The sequence below is a fragment of the Diabrotica undecimpunctata genome, chromosome 10, assembly GCF_040954645.1.
Source record: "Diabrotica undecimpunctata isolate CICGRU chromosome 10, icDiaUnde3, whole genome shotgun sequence".
In the NCBI taxonomy this organism is placed as follows: Eukaryota; Metazoa; Arthropoda; class Insecta; order Coleoptera; family Chrysomelidae; genus Diabrotica; species Diabrotica undecimpunctata.
The window spans coordinates 67348082-67367025 of record NC_092812.1 but is presented as its reverse complement, the minus strand read 5'-3'; the positions used below and the strand labels follow the sequence as shown (position 1 = coordinate 67367025).

At 32.6% G+C, this 18944-nt stretch overlaps 1 protein-coding gene across 2 annotated transcripts in view; it reads left to right on the top strand.

Annotated features, from left to right (window-relative positions):
• LOC140452295 (uncharacterized) overlaps positions 1 to 18944 on the top strand; it is an 82827-nt gene that overhangs the window by 48103 nt on the left and 15780 nt on the right. For both annotated transcript variants that reach the window (XM_072546463.1, XM_072546464.1), the window contains 2 exons: positions 3177 to 3459; positions 6540 to 6690. In XM_072546463.1, the coding sequence (XP_072402564.1) occupies positions 3177 to 3459; positions 6540 to 6690 (434 nt within the window). The remainder of the gene's footprint in view (positions 1 to 3176; positions 3460 to 6539; positions 6691 to 18944) is intronic.

Genomic DNA, 18944 nt, shown 5'->3' with positions numbered 1-18944 from the left:
TCTTCGGTGTCTTGCCTTGAAAAAGGCAAGATATTTCTTACATGACAATTTCTTCGTCGAAATAAAAACACCAAGTTAGGTTGAAACAATTCTCAGCCACAGAGTATGGAAAATAAATGCAGGAAGCAGAGCCCCGAGAGCACTAAGCTCTCGGAGAGCTCGTGAGGGACTGACCTGGCTGACCTGAAAATCGCCAATATTTTTATGCGCTGTTCGAGCGATACATAGGGATTTCCAGGTCAAGACCCAATGGGAAAATTTGAGGCGGGGCGATGCGCATCGAAATGCGTACTAGTCCACAGACTATCGCATTCGATGACAATACCACCCTTGTTGGAGCTATATATAAAAAAATTTGGCTTGCCTCGATTCGCAAGCAGTAGTAGAAGCAAAGCATTATGGATATCAAAAGATTTCTCAAAAAAATCTACATTTCTTTATCCAAATTATTTTAAGTTTTCAAAAAATTGGACACGTTCATCATTTTTGTCATCAAATGGTTTTAAAAAATAATTTCCTTTTAATTTATACAGCAGCGGATTTTTTACATTAAATTCAGCAATACCTTCTCTATAATAAAGTAGGGCAGCATGAGTTATTTCATTAAAAATATTACAAACTAAGGTAAACATTTGTCTTTCAATGTTTGGTGAATAAACTGTTTGGTAATTTAAATTGGGAACTGCTTTAATTATTAAATTAGCTTCAAGTTTATAAAAATAAAGTTGATAATGTTTCCAAACTAATACTGGTGTTTTCGGCTTCAGAATAAGATAAAATATGTTTAATAGCTACTTTAATTTCCATTGTTTCTTAACTTTTAATACTACACCTGATTTTGTGACTAACCACACTCAAATTTCACAACATAAAGAGATTTTCATCTTGATGCCACTTCGATTACTTACACTTTTCACTGAAACTACAAAAATCCACTATCAGATCAATTTGAGGCCATTCGTCTTGTTATATTGCTGATTATTTATAATTCATCATCATCATCACTGGCTCGACAACCCTTTTTGGGTCTTGGCCTGTTCCAGGATTCTTCTCCATTCTGATCTGTTTCGTGCTTTTTTTCTCCAGTTTTTTATTTTTAAGGTTGTTATATCATTTTCTATTTGTTCTAAGTATCTCAGCTTCGATCTTCCTCTTGTTTCCTACTGGCATCTGTTTGAATAGTTTGTTTGGTATTTCACCTTCTTCCATTCTTTCTACATGTCCTATCCAACGCAGCCGTCCTATTTTAATGAATGTTATAATATCTGGATCCTGGTATATTTTGTATAGTTCAGAGTTGTATCTCCTTCGCCATATTCCGTTTTCTTTTGTGCCCTTTTTTTGTAGTGCGTCTCCTCCTTCCTTCAGTAACTCCGATGTTATTTGATCCGATCCCGGTGCTTTATTGTTCTTTAATTTGTCTACTGCTGCTCTAATCTCAGCTATTGTTGGTGGAGTTTTTTCTCTGTTGTCTGCTTGGTCTAATGGTATGTCAGGGTTCGTCTCTCTCCGATCTCCTTCAAACTTTTCCGTAAAATGTTCTGTCCATCTACTTAGTATTTCTTGCTGTTCTGCCAATATATTACCTTCCTTATCTCTACCCATCGTTGTTCTCGGTTTAAAGTCTTTTCTGCTTTTGTTTAGTCTGTGATAAAATTTTCTTGTCTCTGTTGATTTACATAGTTCTTGTAGTTCTTGAAGTTCTTTGTTCATATATTGTCTCTTTTTTCTTCGGTGAGTTTTCTTTTCTTCTTTGCGTAGTCGTTTATATTCTTCCTCTGCTTGTCGGGTTCTGTGCCCCTGTTGCATCAGTAAATATGCTCTGTTTTTTTTTTGTCTGTTATGATCTGACATTTTTCGTCAAACCAGTCATTCGTTCTATTTCTTCTTTCTCTACCTTCTATGCCTAGTACCTCTTTAGCTTCCTCTTTTATGATGTCTCTGCATTCTTCTCACTCCTTATTTAGGTTTTCATGTGTTATTCTGTTTTCTAGTTTGTTGTTTATCTTTTCTTTATACACTTTATTTTTGTTTGTTTCTTTGAGTCCTTCTACCTTGTAACGTTCATGTTTAGAGCCTCTTTCCTTTTTGATGTTTAAAATTCTAGCCCTTACCCTACTTTCGACCAGGTAGTGATCAGCATCCGCATTTGCCCCTCTTCTGGCGCGGACGTTTATTATATTCGATTGGTGTCTCGAGTCTACAATGACATGATCTATCATATTTACTGTAAGTCCATCCGGGGATTTCCAGGTACCTTTGTGTATATCTTTGCGAGCGAAGTATGTGCTGGCAATCACCATATTAAGTGATCTTACTAGGTTTATTAACCTATTGCCATTGTCATTTGATAGCTCATGGAGATTGTACCTACCTATTGTGGGTTGGAATTGCTGTTCTTTTCCAACTTTGGCGTTTAGGTCTCCATAGATTATTTTTATATCATTTTTTGGGCATAACTCATATGCGGACTCTAATTCGTCATAAAACTCTTCTTTAATTTCCTCTTCTTTTTCTTCTGTCGGAGCATGCGCATTAATTAGACTGTAGTTAAAGAAACGACCTTTAACTCTTAAAATGCACATTCTTGGACTAATGGTTCTGAAATCTCTTATAGTATGCTTTACTCTCTTGTTTACTATGAATCCTGTGCCCAAGACGTGATCTTTAGGATCGCAGCTGTAGAATTGCATGGCTTCTTTTTTCCATTACATTGTTTCCAACCCACCTCATTTCTTGTATGGCAGTTATGTCTATTTTGTATCTGTCTAGTTCATTTAGAAGATTTTGGAGAGCTCCCAATCTATATAAGGTTCGAATATTCCATATATTTTATTATTTATAATTACATCTCTCATTTTCATTTAACGGTTCCTTTTAACACCATATTCTTGCTTTGTCAAATATTTTGGAAGTTCTGGAGTTATTTTTGGAACAGCACTTTCTCTAAGAGTAGGTTTTTGCTTGAAAAAGTTTTTAACATACCATCAGCAGAATGCATAATAGAAACAAAACCAGATATATTCAAAGGCCTTCTATTTACTGTTGGCAAATTTTAATGTTATGGCCTGATGATTACGACGTCCATGGTAGTTTTTAATAGTCTGACATTTTAAATAAATAAGAATAAATTAAAAATTGAATTTAATGCCTATAACCTAATAACGTTCTTACAGAACTGCCATTAACGAGTTGAGAAATCTTCAGTACTTGCCAAGAATGTCAGAAGCCAGGGAACATCTATTTGAAGACAGGACGAAAGCTCATGCCGACCATGTTGGTGCCGGACTGGACAGAAAAACCACAGCTGCTGTTGGAATTCTAAAAGCTATTCATGGTGGAAAACAAGAAGGACCTATTAATAGGGTTACAAAAGATGTAGTTGCTTTCTCAGCTAAATATTTTGACATTTTATCCGAAAAGTTACAACTTGATCTCCATGAACCACCAATATCACAAGTAAGTATAATCATATAAACAATGTGGATTTCTATGATACAATTTAAAAAATGTCCCACTGTTAATGTTTCCATTTCCGTAAATAATATAAAAAATTGGTATCAATTTTGCGACAAACAGGATTAACGTATGTAGGTACGCTTAAGAAGAACAAGAAAGAAATTCCCAGCGAATTTTTGCCCAACCGGAAGAGAGAAGTAGGGAGTATCTACGGTTTTACTAAACATATTACAATTGTGTCTTATGTTCCAAAGAAAATCAAGGCTGTACTTTTAGTTTCTACGATGCATCAACAAAAATACACTGTGGTTAAAACTGGCAAACCTGAAATGATTGTCTTTTATAATGAAACCAATTACACCGTTTTTAGTAAACCGTTTCATTATTTAGGATATTTTGACATGCAATTTGTAATATGTTAAATAACTAACAATTAGGAAAAATATTATAAAAAAAATGCATACACTAATGTAAAATATATAAAAGAAATTATATTGAACATAATTTGTCATATTTTTAAAAAATGTTAACAATACCAAATAGAAATTACATGGGGTCTACTTGGCACCACATCCGTAGTTATGTTCCAGAAAGTACACTTCAGTGTTAGAAGGTTAACGTGCCCTCCGAAGCACGGTGAACGGCTCGTATCATTTTAGAAATAAAAATAACGTTTATGCCGAGATAAGTATATCAAAACCGTGCTTAAAAAACGCCTCTTTTTTTTTTTTTTTTTTTTTTTTTTTTTTTTTTTTTTTTTTTTTTTTTTTTTTTTTTTTTTTTTTTTTTTTTTTTTTTAATTTATATTTAAATTTACGTGTCTCGACAACTATGGTCATTGACACGGGAACAAACAAAATCGGTATTTACAACATATGATTAAGCTACAGTTTTGGTAGTTTTACAAAATTCGTAAATATTTTATATTAAATTATATAATTTAGAGTCTCTTAAAAAAATAATCAAAGAGTTCATTGAACCAGGTGAACTAAGTATATCACTAAGGGTACCACTAATGTTATGCCGTCGTCGGGTGGAGCTGAAAGTACTGCATTCAAGTAGGATATGCTGTATGGAAAGCCGCGTGTTGTTGCAGCGTTCGCAGACTGGTGGATTTCCAGAACTCATGAGGTAACCATGCGTGAGACGAGTGTGTCCTATTCTTATTCGTCTGATTATGGCTTTGTCTCTTCTTTTTTGTATGGGAATTTGCTGTGGTCGAATTATTGGTTGTATTTGATGTAATTTGGATGTGCTTCTACTCCATTGATCTTGCCAATTTTCCAAGACTGATTGCCTGAAGAGATATTTTAGGTCCTGATGGAGCTGTATCCTTTCGACTGGATGATCAGGGCAATTAGCTTCTTTCGCCGCTTGGTCCGCTTTCTCGTTACCAATAACACCTACGTGCGAAGGAACCCAGATTATGGAGACTGAGGTGCCCGAAGTTAACAGCTGATGACAGTGAGCGTGTACCTTATTGACTATTGGGTGTTGTGATCTTAGGGTTTTTAGTGAATGTATCGATGACAGAGAGTCGGTGCATATGGCTATACGTTTGCTGCTTTTTGGTGTGACTTCTAGCGCCTTGTTTATTCCATATAATTCCGCTGTATGTATACTGCAGATAGTAGGGAGGCGAAATGACGCTATTGTTTCATTTGTTGTAGTAACAGCACAGCTTGTACCATGTTCATCTTTACTGGCGTCTGTGTATAAGATTGTATCAAACTTTTCCATGTCAATCATTTTGTTGAACTCTTGTCTAAACATACTAATGGGGGTTTCCTTTTTGTCGTATCTACATAGACTAATGTTAAAACTAGGCTGCTTTCTGGTCCAAGGCGGGGTATGAGGGATACAGATCGGGGTCATATGTGAAAAATCTGTGTTGTTAATTAACTGGTGTAATTTGCAGTCAAATGGGTATACAGACCTAAGTTTTTCTGTTGGCTTTATTACTGTGTGTCTGGCAACAAGCTTGGCAGCTGGATTTGAGGGGTTGGCAGAGACCTTTGCAAAGTAATTCAGAAGTAGTCTTTGTCTCCTATAGGTCAGTGGAGGTTCATAGGCTTCAACATGAATGCTTTCGGATGGGCTAGATCTAAAAGCACCAAGACAAATACGAAGAGATGTGTTCTGAACGACGTTAAGATAATTTAAGAGAGACTTGCATGCAGACATATAGAGTATGCTACCGTAATCAAGTTTGGACCTAATTAGGGCTTGGTAAATTCTGAGTAATACTTCCTCTTCAGAGCCCCAGTGATAGTGAGCAAGAGATTTAATTATGTTTATTCTTTTTAAACAATTAGCTTTAGTGGTTTGTATATGATTTCTCCAAGACAGTCTTTTATCAAACTGCATACCTAAGATTTTATGGTTATCTACTACACGAAGCGGAGTTCCATGCAGTTGTAAATTAGGTTGAGGAGACCTGTATTTTTTACTAAACTGGATTACTACAGATTTAAGTGGTGAAAATTTGAATCCTGTACTTTCTGACCAATTGGTTATAGACTCTAGGGTGTTTTGGAGTAACGCGCATGTACTGGATGTGGTCCTACCTTGACTGTGGTTGAATAGAATGATATCATCAGCGTAAATAGCGTGTTGAACTGGTGCTTTTATCGTAGAGCATATGTCGTTAATACAGATTAAGAATATTGTGGTGCTAAGTATACAACCTTGAGGTAGTCCATTCTCTACAGCTTGTGGTGCAGACATTTTACCATTTGCAGACACTTGGAACGTTCTATCCGTTAAAAAATTATTAATAAATGTTGTTATATTACCTTCTAATTTGAGGTCACTAAGTTTTGCAAGAACTATTGATTTTGAAGTGGTATCGAAAGCACTCTCTATGTCTAGAAAAACGGCAATTACCTCATTCTTGTTTTGCATGGCGTATGTAATTTCAGACTGAAGTGAAACCAAATTGTCCATAGTGCATCTATTTGATCTAAACCCTGACTGAAATGGATTTAGTAACTTATGTCGTCTAAATACCAGTTTAGTTCTAAAAATATTGTATTGCCTAATATTAGATCGATTGATAGTTAAATGTTTACATATTTTAGTGTGTTACTTGGATAGAAGACGCGAAGCTAAATCAGTTACGAAGGGATGGTATAGAATATGCTAGAGTCAACTTATATGATAACGATATTTATTTTTTGCCGAGAAACATTATTCATCAATTCCGTACTGTAACAGCTGTAACCAGTATAGGTAAGTGAAATTTTTGTTAGACTTTGAACGAAGTATGGAACGATTATAAATATTTATGTGTAATGAAGCCTTAAAATATTTGTTTCAGTGGTAGAAATATGTGTTAGATTCCTCTTTTTTTAAAAACAGTACATTAACATGTAGTTTATAGAAACTTATGAGATGTGTTGTATTTGAAAATACTATTTTTATTTGAATAAATCACTACATTAAGGTTGATCTGCACCCACCAAAAGACAAACTACAAATTCAAAAAATTTGAAAAAAAATGAGAAGGTATATGTGACAACTAGAAGAATTTTAACAAATTTTGAGCAAACTTCATATTTTTGTTTTCGAAAAAACTCTAAAAAACTACTTTTTTCTAAGTATAAAGCGGGAAAACCAGACATACAATTTTTTTAATTTTCTTACAACATAAAGATATAACCCTAAGAAATACTTATGAATTTTTTGAAACTTTGAATTTACAGTTTTGTCACAATGGGAAAAAATAATATGTTCCGGCTTACAATAAACCGGGAAAAATTTTAATAACAACATATATAAAACTGTAAAAGTGGAAAATATTTGCAATAAAACGTTGAATATTTTTTCCTAGATATATGAAAAACCTTGTTAAACAAGAATTATACCTTGAACTGCCGCCATCAATCTTATACTAGAGAGATGGCTCCATCTCAAACGTTGGTATAATTATCATCGATAGATTGCATTACTTTCGGCCTCGAAACGCTTCAAGCGAATTGTCATACTAACAGGGTTGCCATATCAATTATTTTGTACAACACTGGCAGATTACAATAAGAATGTTATCGGTTTGAATGAATTTTATCTGGTATGCTGAAATTTACAGAATAATAGATACTGTACTATTCCATCTACAAGTAATATATCTATAAAAAACGTATTTAGTTTTTAAAAACCTATTTAGGCGTTTTTAGTTAATTATTTAAACAATAGTGTTGCTTGCATAACGTATTAGTGGTAATTTTTATATTAGTATAAGCATTAGTTTTTCTTAAGAAATTTACATTTGTCAACTTGTATTTTAAATCTTGTTTCCCTTAATTTCTCAAAAATCTTCTTCAAGATTTACCATATGTTCCTAAAGAGAGGCTGAAAATGTCTATGTAGACTAGATATATTTCGCCTGTAAGTCTTTTTAGTATGTTCTTCATTACTCTCTGAAATGTTGAGGGTGCATTTTTGAGTCCGAATGGCATTCTCAGGTATTCATAGTGGTCATTTTCAACGTTAAATGCAGTCTTCTAAATTTCTTCTTCCATCATTTCAATTTGATGGAATTCCCGCTGGCTACATCTGGGTGGAAAAGTATTGGCAGCGTCCTAGTTTCTCCAGAATGCCTGTTATATTTGGAATTGGATATAGATCATCGATGGTTTTTTTGTTCACCTTCCTGTAGTCGACAACTATTCGCCATTTAATTTTTCTTGGGGCATCTGGTTTCTTCGGAATGGCCCACATTGGGGATGGCCAGGGCAATTGGTTAGGTTTGATGATTTCTTGATCGATCATCCTTATGGATGTGTTGATACCGATTTGACTTTGTGTAAACCGGAACTTCACCTCTTGTTCGTATATGGTGTTTTATTTGGTTAGTAAATGTTAACTGACTGTCTGAATGATGAAATATGCATGATGCAAACTTCCTGCACTGTCGTTTTCGGTGAGATTCTCCTTTTGTATTAAAATGATCGGTTCTTAGGAAAGGATCGACATCTCTTAGATTTATTGGTTGACTTTTGATGGGATCAATTATTGCTACTTGAATATATTCATCGGTTTTATTGACTAGCTAGGTCCAGGCAAGTTGATTACATGCGACGGAGAGAGTTTCTCTTAGGATGGCACCTTCGACTTTTTGTCTTGGGATGACGATTTTACCTGATGTTTCTTTTAGTGGCAATTTGACTTGTATAATTGTTTAGGGCTCTGGTGGACTATATAGAATTGGGTTTCATTTGTGATATAGTAATTAATAGGAAGAATAGAATGCTATGTAGTAAGTGTAGCTTGGGTAAAATCGAGATTTGCTTTCAGAAGCCTTAAGATTAAGATCAAATGTCTTGTGAACTTTGAAAAGATAAAATTTTAAGTTACTATCCGAGTTAAATTCGGGAAAAATTGGAATTTCTACACAATAATCTTCTGAATGATTCTGAAAAATTGATGTAGCAAGTGGTTCATATTTAATAATATTTTTGTAGAATTTATTGACTATATCAGGATTAAGGAAAGATTTAGTGGCTCTTGTATCAATAAGAAGTACATACAAAGAAGAGAAAAAGACGCACTAATTAGGAAGATAACAAACCTGAAACCAGTAATAAACAGACCAAAAGAAAGACATGTTCGCATGTTTTAAATAACATTTTTGACGATTGACCATAATACCAGATACTTTAATTTTTAACTATCAACATCGACAACTATCAACAAATCTAAAGGCGGGTACACATTTGCGAGCAGAACTGTTCGCGAACCGTTTGTGAACGCTATATTCGTTAATGTGTACGGCAGAAAAAACCGCTTGCGTACTGTTTCATCGTGACTCGTCGCGAACCAAATTGTTGCGGTTTATTTCACTACTTCAAAGGAAGCTCGGCTTTCAGTTTGGACGGCGCTTACTAGACGCAGCGAACATTTTTATTGTGTCATCAAATCGACATTGTGTGAATGACGTGTTCCTTCCTAGAGAGACGTGAGAAAACAGTAAACTGATTATTGTCATGGACGTATAAATAAAGATAAAATCTTTATTTATACGTCGATGATTACTGTACATAATTTTATTTTCGTTAAACAAGCAAAAACAGGAACATAAATCAGTACCCAAATTATAAATAAAATGAATCATTTCGCACATGTATGTTCGTTGTTGGTTTGTCGCTTTCCATGGATCGAGATAAGTATGCGATCAGTACGATGTAGAATATTTTTCAAGGATCTGTACGCGTACTGTACGTATACCGTTCGGCTCGCATATGTGTACCCACCTTAATATATGATTGCATGTATAAATTTAATGGTAATACGATATTCACAGATAGCGCCGCGCCGCTAAGTACCTCTTTGCCGATAAAAATGTTTAGATAATAAATATGTATCATTCTTCAATGTTATGTGTGGATGAAACTTTATGTTCCTGCAAATGCGTAACTTTGTTTATTCGGTATAATATATTCCGATTGACACAGCGGAGCAGTAAAATATTATACATAAAGATGTTAAAGATATCTTTGCTTACTTGTTCTACTAGGTATTTTATAAAATTACTGTATATAACTCAGCCAATGGATATAATGATAGAAAACTGTAATTTATATTAGGGTTTGAAAATATTACAGAGTCATCATGTAGAAATCTACAATTAAGTTAAACAATTTACCAGAGCTCATGCAGCAGTAGAGCCATCTCTAGGATCAGAAACAAATTAATTGTGGGTGAAGATCAAACTTAATACTAAAGAGCTATCAAAAAAAATCTTAATTTATGGAGACCTTGGAATCGCATATTTCTACGGGTGGTTACTAGCATAGTCCCACGTTGAATGACGTGAAATTTATAATTTGACATTATTAGTATAAAGTTTGGGTACTTAGGCCTATTTTTTAACAACAAACATTTTTATGAAAATTCAAGTAAAAACTGTATTCAACAAAGCAAGGTCTGGTTCTAAGGCCTTCAGTCGCGCAAGCGCTCCTAACATGACTTAGCACTTACGCAGCCGGAACCTACAACTTTACATGTCGCCGAGAGTGTGGTGTAATTTTTTCATCAGCAATACCATCAATTATTTTTTGTTCCAAGTATTTGATTTCGATTCCCTAATAAGTAAAACTATAACATCTTGATCAACAAATAAACAATAAAATTCAATTGGTATAGTTAGTGTTATTAGGTGTTCCCTGATAGTAGCATCTTTTACTGGATTAAATGTAAATTTGTTTAGTTTATCCATAATCTCCTCTATGTGAGATGTGGATTTGGTATTTTACGCAAACTATCAGCTGAATCAGAGTTAAAACTATTGTTTGATTCTACACAACTGACACATCTTCTAACATAACCTCAACTTTATCTTCAGTATTTGTACAGGGAATTGGCTCTTATAATTTACTGGGCATTTTGACTATTTTAGACATATTATTGAGCTTAGTGCATTTTCTTTTATGTATCTCACTTACAGTTGCATTGTCATCATTAGAGTCACCTCTACTTTCTTACAATTCGTAATTTTCATCAAGTCAAGTCAAATTTATTGATCACATGCAACATTATACAAAGTACATGTATGAGACAACTCAAAGTTACAGACATACATCTTAAAAGTATATAAATTAATAAACACGATAAAACATACTTAAAAGTTATTTTTAGAATATGGCTCTAGCTCACAAATATATTGATGTACACACCTCCGAAAGTTTGGCTGATGTAAATTCATTCGTATATCTATTGGTAATTTGTTAAAGAAACTTATGGCTGCATAATGTGTGCTACCTTCCAACAAAACAGAACGATGTTGTGGAAGCATAAAGTGATTGTCTCTGAATCTTGTTGAATAAACACGGTTAAATTGAAATTTATTAAATTCATAAATTTTGCTATGTAAATACATTATACACGAAAATATATACAGACCAGGAATTGTAAGAATATTGTTTTGTCTAAAGATGCCTCTACAAGAATCTCTAAATTTCATTTTATACATTATCCTAATAGCTCTTTTCTGAAGTACGAATAGCTGCTCTAATTCAGAGGTACAACCCCAGACTTCAATCCCATATTTGGCTATTGAGTAAAAATGGGCAAAGTATACTGTTTTTAATATTGATGTATGAAAGAGACGTGAAAGAATTCTCAATGCATAACATGCGCTATTTAATCTGGATTTCAAATTAGAAATGTGGTTTGACCATTTACAATTACTGTCTAGAAGTACCCCCAGCAACTTCGTGCAGTCTGTTTTATCTATTGCTGCTTCTATAGTGGCTTGATAGTTTAATAAATTATTTGACGTGAAAATCATATACTTTGATTTCTCTTCATTCAAAACTAATTTGTTGGATAAGAAATAACTGTTGTATCTGTGTAGTTTTATTTTGCAAATTTTGATCAGACGTTCCTGTGACTAGAATGTTGGTATCATCCGCATAAGTGATGATGTTAACCCCAGTCAGTGAATTAGTTACCAAAGCTATATCATTAATAAATACATCATATAAACGATCATCACTTTCTTCTAAAATCCTTTCTAACTCTTCTTGTGTTAAACTTTTTCGGTATTATAAAATCAATATTACAACTGAAAACACTTAAACAAAAAACGTAACTACACGCGATGTCAAAAAATTTTTGTAACCTCAAAACTCAAGTTCAAATCGAGTAAGTTGAGATCTGAGGCAAATAAGTTATGTCCCAGAACCGGATGAATCATATATCATTGCTATTTAAATATAGCTGTTAATCTGATACGGTTACAGTCGATGATACAGTTACATTACGTGTGCCCAAGTATGATGCATAATGGTCTGTGAGAAATTTTCACTGTGGTCGATTTTGGTGCACATGGTCGTTAAAGTGTTAATTTAAATCACTACCTTATAACTTACGTAATAAATTGGTTCTTGTAAATAGTTCAATGCATATATTTCACTATTTTGTTGGGTTTATGGTTTGATCCAATCTGTAGTAGAAGTAATTCACTGGCATCACTGAAATTCTCTGTTCTGTTTCTTGTTTCAGTGAATTTTGCAGAATGTCCACAAATGAGAATGTCATCAAAGCTTTCAATGAGATCTGACTATGAACGACCTTGTTTATGAATTTTATTATATAACTGACAAATAACTTTCCTATGTAGTTTACCAAAGTAACTAAAAGGCTTAAACGTGTTTTAGGCCATTTTATTTTCCTTAAAATTGTGTTTTGTACGACTAAACTATCTAACAGAAATGAGGCTTGACTTGCTCTGGGTAGATAAGCTTCGTTTGTGTCACTACCAGAATAGGGAAATCAATGTGTTAGAGAGATAAGTACCTTTTAGGTAAGTAAAAGTGAGAACGATATATGTTGACGTCACAACAAGATGTTGTTATTTCCACTCCTGTTTTCGTCTTTAATGGACGAGTCCTCACAAACTTTGTGTGTATGTGTGTGTGTGAGAATATGGCTTGGAAGCAGTTCCGTTAGCCACAGATTTTTATTTATTATTTTTTAGCATGATATATTCGTTTTTTTTTATATCTGTCAGTGTTTCATATTAATGGCAATATTTATTTCTTTCAAATAGTCAATCAGTAATTATTTAATTATTCTAATATCATGGTAACCTAGTAAATAATGTTCTGAAGCTATTTTCTTGTGGCATTTTAAATTAATTACTATTTAAATGGCCTTATTCCCATTTAAATAGTAATTAACTTAGTAAGTAGTCTATATTAATTGGAAAACATGCTTGTTTTTCTTGTAGACTGTAATATAATTGGTCTATATATCTCCCGTTAATTATTCATTTATAAGTGAACAAGCAAATAAATATACAGTACAAAATAAGAATAAAACTATTCAACAATAAAACAAACTTAAAATTATTTCAATCTAAATCACTACTTATTTAAATTCCCCTCTCTAAACTAATACAATCCTAAATTATCTCTATCTCTATTATTGCAATACTGTACTTTATGAAGCCTTTTTGTTAACATATCTGCCAACTGCAATTTTCTATTTATATAACAAAGTTCCACGATATTTGAATTTAAAGTATCACGAACAAAATTATATTTAGGATGTATATGTTTAATTCTTTTGTTATTTTCTGGGTTTTTAAGAAGAGATATACACCCTTGATTGTCTTCATACACAGTGAAATTTTGAACTTTTATCTTCATATCAATAGGCAATTTTTTAATCCATAAACACTCTTTCACTGCTGCACATAAAGCTGCTAATTCTGCTTCTGAACTTGAAAGACTGAGACAAATTTGTTTTCGAGTGACCCATGCAAACGTATTTCCAAAAAGTTTAATTAACACTTTCACTGCTACATTTTGATTTAAGACATGCCCAGAAGCGGCTATTTGTTTTGTAAAAAAATGTTTTTATTGAAAGTCTTTTTTTGGATTAAGTGATGTAAAATTATTACTCAGATGTCAATTTTGACATGTGTCACGGATCCATGCCATGCGCACTGGTCAAAAATTTTTCTATGCAGTGCTCGTCGAGTGGTTTAGGCCAAAATTTATGTAGAAGAAACTTCAAAGGATGCTAAGAAAATCTTTATTTTGTTAATAATCAGTAAATAAAATATTTGAACTCGTAAGATTAAAATAAAAAAAAAAAAAAGAACAAGAATAATGCACTTTTCCCAATAACATAACAAAAACAGGAAAATATTTGTGTTGCAACAAAGTACAAAATAAAATAAACTAATACAATAAAAAGATAATAATTTTTCCAATAAACATAAAACGAAAAAGAACAATCTAAAACAAAAATAGTAAAAATGTTATTTATGGGTACCATCGAAGCAATCTCCCACACAATATCCAGGTTGTTAGGACATCCTTCACAATTGTACAATGTCATTTTCCGATTTTTCTTTTGGGAACAAAATCTACAACGTTTTCTGTTTGTTTTACATATGTAATTTTTGTCAGTTTATGTGATGTTGGGGCAGCTTTAGTATTGGGTACTTCAATTTTTAATAGTTTTGATATGACAGCTCGTCGGAAATCATAAAGACTCATGGTTTTACCTGAATATTTTTTGAAGAGGAAAAAGGCAGTGAGGAGCATAAGTTGTATGAAATGGATACCTAATTTTTTGTATCACCTTAATGTTTTCCTGTCATAGGGATAATATGCATTCATTTGGTCCTGGTGGTCTACTCCGCCCATCTGCTTATTATAATGAAAAATTGGTTTACAGCCAGATCTGTAACAACGGGAACTTGATGTTGTCTTTGTGTAGTTGACAGAACGGCTCCTGTAACAAAATTTATATTGAACACTACATATATAATACTACAGTGGCCACTTTTAGAACTAAACAACATTATGAATTTTACTATACAAATAAATATGAAATGTAATCCTACCTGATTCATTTTCGCCATCATCTACTCCATCACTGTCTTACTCGTCATTATTTGACTCATCGTCGAGTTCAAAATTGTCATCGTCATCACTGAAATATGTTTCATCATCACTCGATTCTTCCAATAGTTGTAATAGTTTTTTATCAGTGAGTTTTTTTAGGATTTTTACACACTAATTTACGTTTTTTAATGCCCGACGGCTCTGCATTACTATCATCCATAGTACTCTATCTACGAAAAACAAAATCCGAAACGAACGAACTTTTTAGAAGTCCTGATATGTACGCTACACGCTCGTCAACGTACGTCTAGCTTGAACTAGCGCTCAGTTCCTACTGGCAAGGAAAGTGATACTGTGCATGTGTCATGGATCCGTGCCATGCGCAGTGAAAGGGTTAAGTAACCTGTAACCGATTTTCTATCTGTTACATCTCTAGCCCAATCAGAATCTACATAACAAACAAAAAGTTTTCCTTGTATATTTCTTTTAAAAGTCAAATTTATATTTATAGTCCCCTGTAAATATCTTTTTAAGACTTTAAGAATTTAAGAATTATTTTAAGACTTATCCACACCTCACTTCGTACCGGATAATTATTACTATTATTGTCTTGATTTGTCAAAATATTCAGTTTTGGATCTATCGGGATAGGTGATGAATTACAATTTTCAAAATGGAATTTATTAAGTATTCCGTTAAGTATCTCCTTTGGTTTATATTTAAAATACCATTTTCACTATCATAATCTATTACTAATCCAAGAAAGTCCAACATTTTAATTCTCCTTTATCTTTAATTTCAAATTCTTTAATTAACATTTCCTTGTCTACCTCAATTCTGTTTAAATCTGGTCCTGTTATTACAATATCATCATCGTCAGAAGTGTTCTAATTTTAATCATTTTTGCCACTGGTGAGTATCAATCTTCATAATCAAAACTCTTCCTTCGTGCAAAACCTCTGTCAACTAGTCTTGCCTTATCTTCTTCCTTGTGTTCCAATGGTTTACTTGCAAATACCCACTTTGTGTTCAAAATCTGTATCTTTTCTGGTATTTTCTCCACTTCTGTCCACGTATTATTTGTCTCAATGGATTCTATTTCCCTCTGCATTGCTTTTATCCATAAATTCTTATCTTCTCTAGCTTTTAACTCTTCTACTGTCTCTTGAACCATTTCTATAAAAGACATGGCATCAAAAGCCATATATAACTCATAGTCATTGTATTTCTCTGGTATTTTTATCTTTCTTTTGTGCCCTTCAGTTTAAATTACATTTTGTCTTTTTTCTTTACTTTCATCATCACTATTATCTTTTATACTTCTACAGTCATCTTCAACTTTATCATTTTGTTCTTCATTAATTTGTATCTGTGCCTTTTTTTTCTTATGACAAAAATCGTTTTCATTAAAAAGTACATCTCTAGCAGTTACTTAATTGAAGAACGTTTTTGACATTTTAGCTTCTTCTGTTATTTTATTTATTTATTTCTTCTTCTATTACTCTGGCTTTGTCAATTAAACTGCTGTTGAATCGTTCTGCTTTTCCATTATGTTCTAGAGTATATGGTGTGGTTTTAATCTATCCATGTTCCATTCTTTCTACATAACTGTCTAATTTCATTTGAAATATATTCTCCCCCATTATCACATCTTAAAAGTCGCAATCCTTTTATTGGATTTTGATTGTGCCATATTCATATATTCTCCAAAACATTTTAACAACCTTATGTTTACCTTTAATAATATAAACAACACAAAAACTTGAAAAACCGTCAATAAAAGTTACAAAATATTTTCCTCCATCATGATTTAGTGGAGTAATGGCTACCTACCACATTTGTATGAATTATTTCTAATAATCTTTTAGCATCAGACTTTGTATTAAATTTTAATCTTGTTATTTTACCCCTAACATATGTTTCACAAAATTCAACTTAGCTTAATTGAACATTTTAGAGGCCCTGAACCATTTCATTGTTTACAAGTTTTCTCAGTTTTTTGTGACAAATGTGTGTTAATCTTTTATGTCATAATTGTGTATCATTATAGGAAGTTTCAACATTAAAACATTCATTTATATTATTTAATTTAAATGAGATATCATATAACCTATTGCTATGACGTAAGCTTACTAAATTATTTGCATTATACAAAGATACTTGTCCCTGATCAAAAATTACTGTAATATTTGACATTTCTAGTCATCTAACTGATAATAAGTTACACCTTAATTTTGGTACAAAAAAGACATTTTTAATGGTACATTCTACCTCATTATTTCTTGCTTGAATCTTTAATGTTTCCTACACCTATTGCCTGCATATAATCATTATTTTTAGCTACTGCTGTATCAATTGGATTATTAAGTTGTACATAATCTTCAAAATAGGATTTATTGTTTACTAAGTGATCTGTGCATCCTGAATCTATATAAAACAATAATTTATCTTTATTTCTACATACCTCAGAATCTAATTTAACATGATCGGTCAAAAAACATACATTATTTTCCTGATTGTAACTATTGTCTCCCATATCTATGTAATTTCCTTGGTTTGAAGATCTCTGTCTTGATTGGTGACCACTACCTCCTCTCTGGCCTCTAAAACTCTTATCTCTGAAACGTCCCCTTCTTTGGCCATTTTCTCTGTATTCTTTATTAAATCCTCTCATAGGTGCTCTATTATATGTCTCCGCATTCACTCTACAATCCTTTTGCATATGCCCTGACTTGTGACATCTGTAACAAACTAGGGTTTTCATTAAAAAAACTGCCGGTTTTTCATATTTTGTAGTACTGGATGAAGATATCTCATTTTTTGCACTTCTGCTCGAAGTTTTTTCTTTTTTAATTCAATTGTTAACTCTTTTGGATCTAAATTTTCTAGAATTGCAATAACTGGTTCGAAGAATAGCATAGAGAGTAGTAAGTTACATACTAAATCTTCGTCCCTGATTTCCACTCCCGTTGCTTTCAATTGTCTTGTTATCATCGAACTCACTAGAAAACTGCTCCAGATCATCTACCTCTTTTAATTTCATAGATATTAATTTCTTTCTCAATTTGTCCAGGTAGTCCTCTTTTTTCGTATCGTGCTTGCAAAGCATGCCACATATTATAAACTGTTGGTTTATTTCGAATAACCTCTAATTGATTGTCATTTATACATTGTACAATTATTAACCTACAAGCTGTATCTTTCTGTTTCGCTGCTAACTTTTGTGACTCTTCTGTATAATTATTCTCATTGAACTCCGTAGTAATCCATTGTTCAACTTCTTTTTCTTAAAAAACAACTTTAATTCTATATTTCCAAGCAGAATAATTGGCCCCATTCAAATGTTCAATATTAAATGTATTCTTTACTGTACTTACAATATTTTATTTCTATATAGTTTTCTTTACTGTGTACTTGCAATATTTTATTTCTATATAATTTTCTGGACCCAAAACCTCTCCGATTGCAGATTACAACTCTCAAACTCTTTGTTCCTTAGCTTTATTTTATACTCAATATCAATACATACTATTTTAGACATTGCACATTGCTATCATGTGCTTCGGCATCATAACCTATTCATATCTTAACCTCTATTTATAATCCTCTGTCATTATGATTCACTCAATGACACAGAACATTACAAAAAGGATTAAGGGAAGTATTACACTACAATTATCACAGCTTTTTAAATATTTTTTCTTGAATCCTTTCTATTCTATGAAGTTCAGCTGAAAAGATGCTACTAACATCAGATAATATGTAATTATTGTATTGGTGGGTATTTTGCACATACATAGCACATCCTATTCCTGTTTGATTTTTAGAACCGTCTGTGTAAATAACTGTGTAATCCACAAAGTCGCTCAGTATAGATTTTACTAAAATATTGTTGTAATTGATTTGATTCTGTATGTTTAGGAATTATGATTCTTGGTTTTTTTTATCAAATTCTTGTACTGAACTTTATAAATTGGTATTAATTTATTTTTGTGTAATCCTGTATAATTTCTGGTTTCAATAAATGCATCTGTTAGTGGGGGTGAATTTTTTATTTTTAAATATTTATTATTAATGTTTTCATATTTAATAATACCAGATTTTTTAAAAGGTCTGACTCAGTAT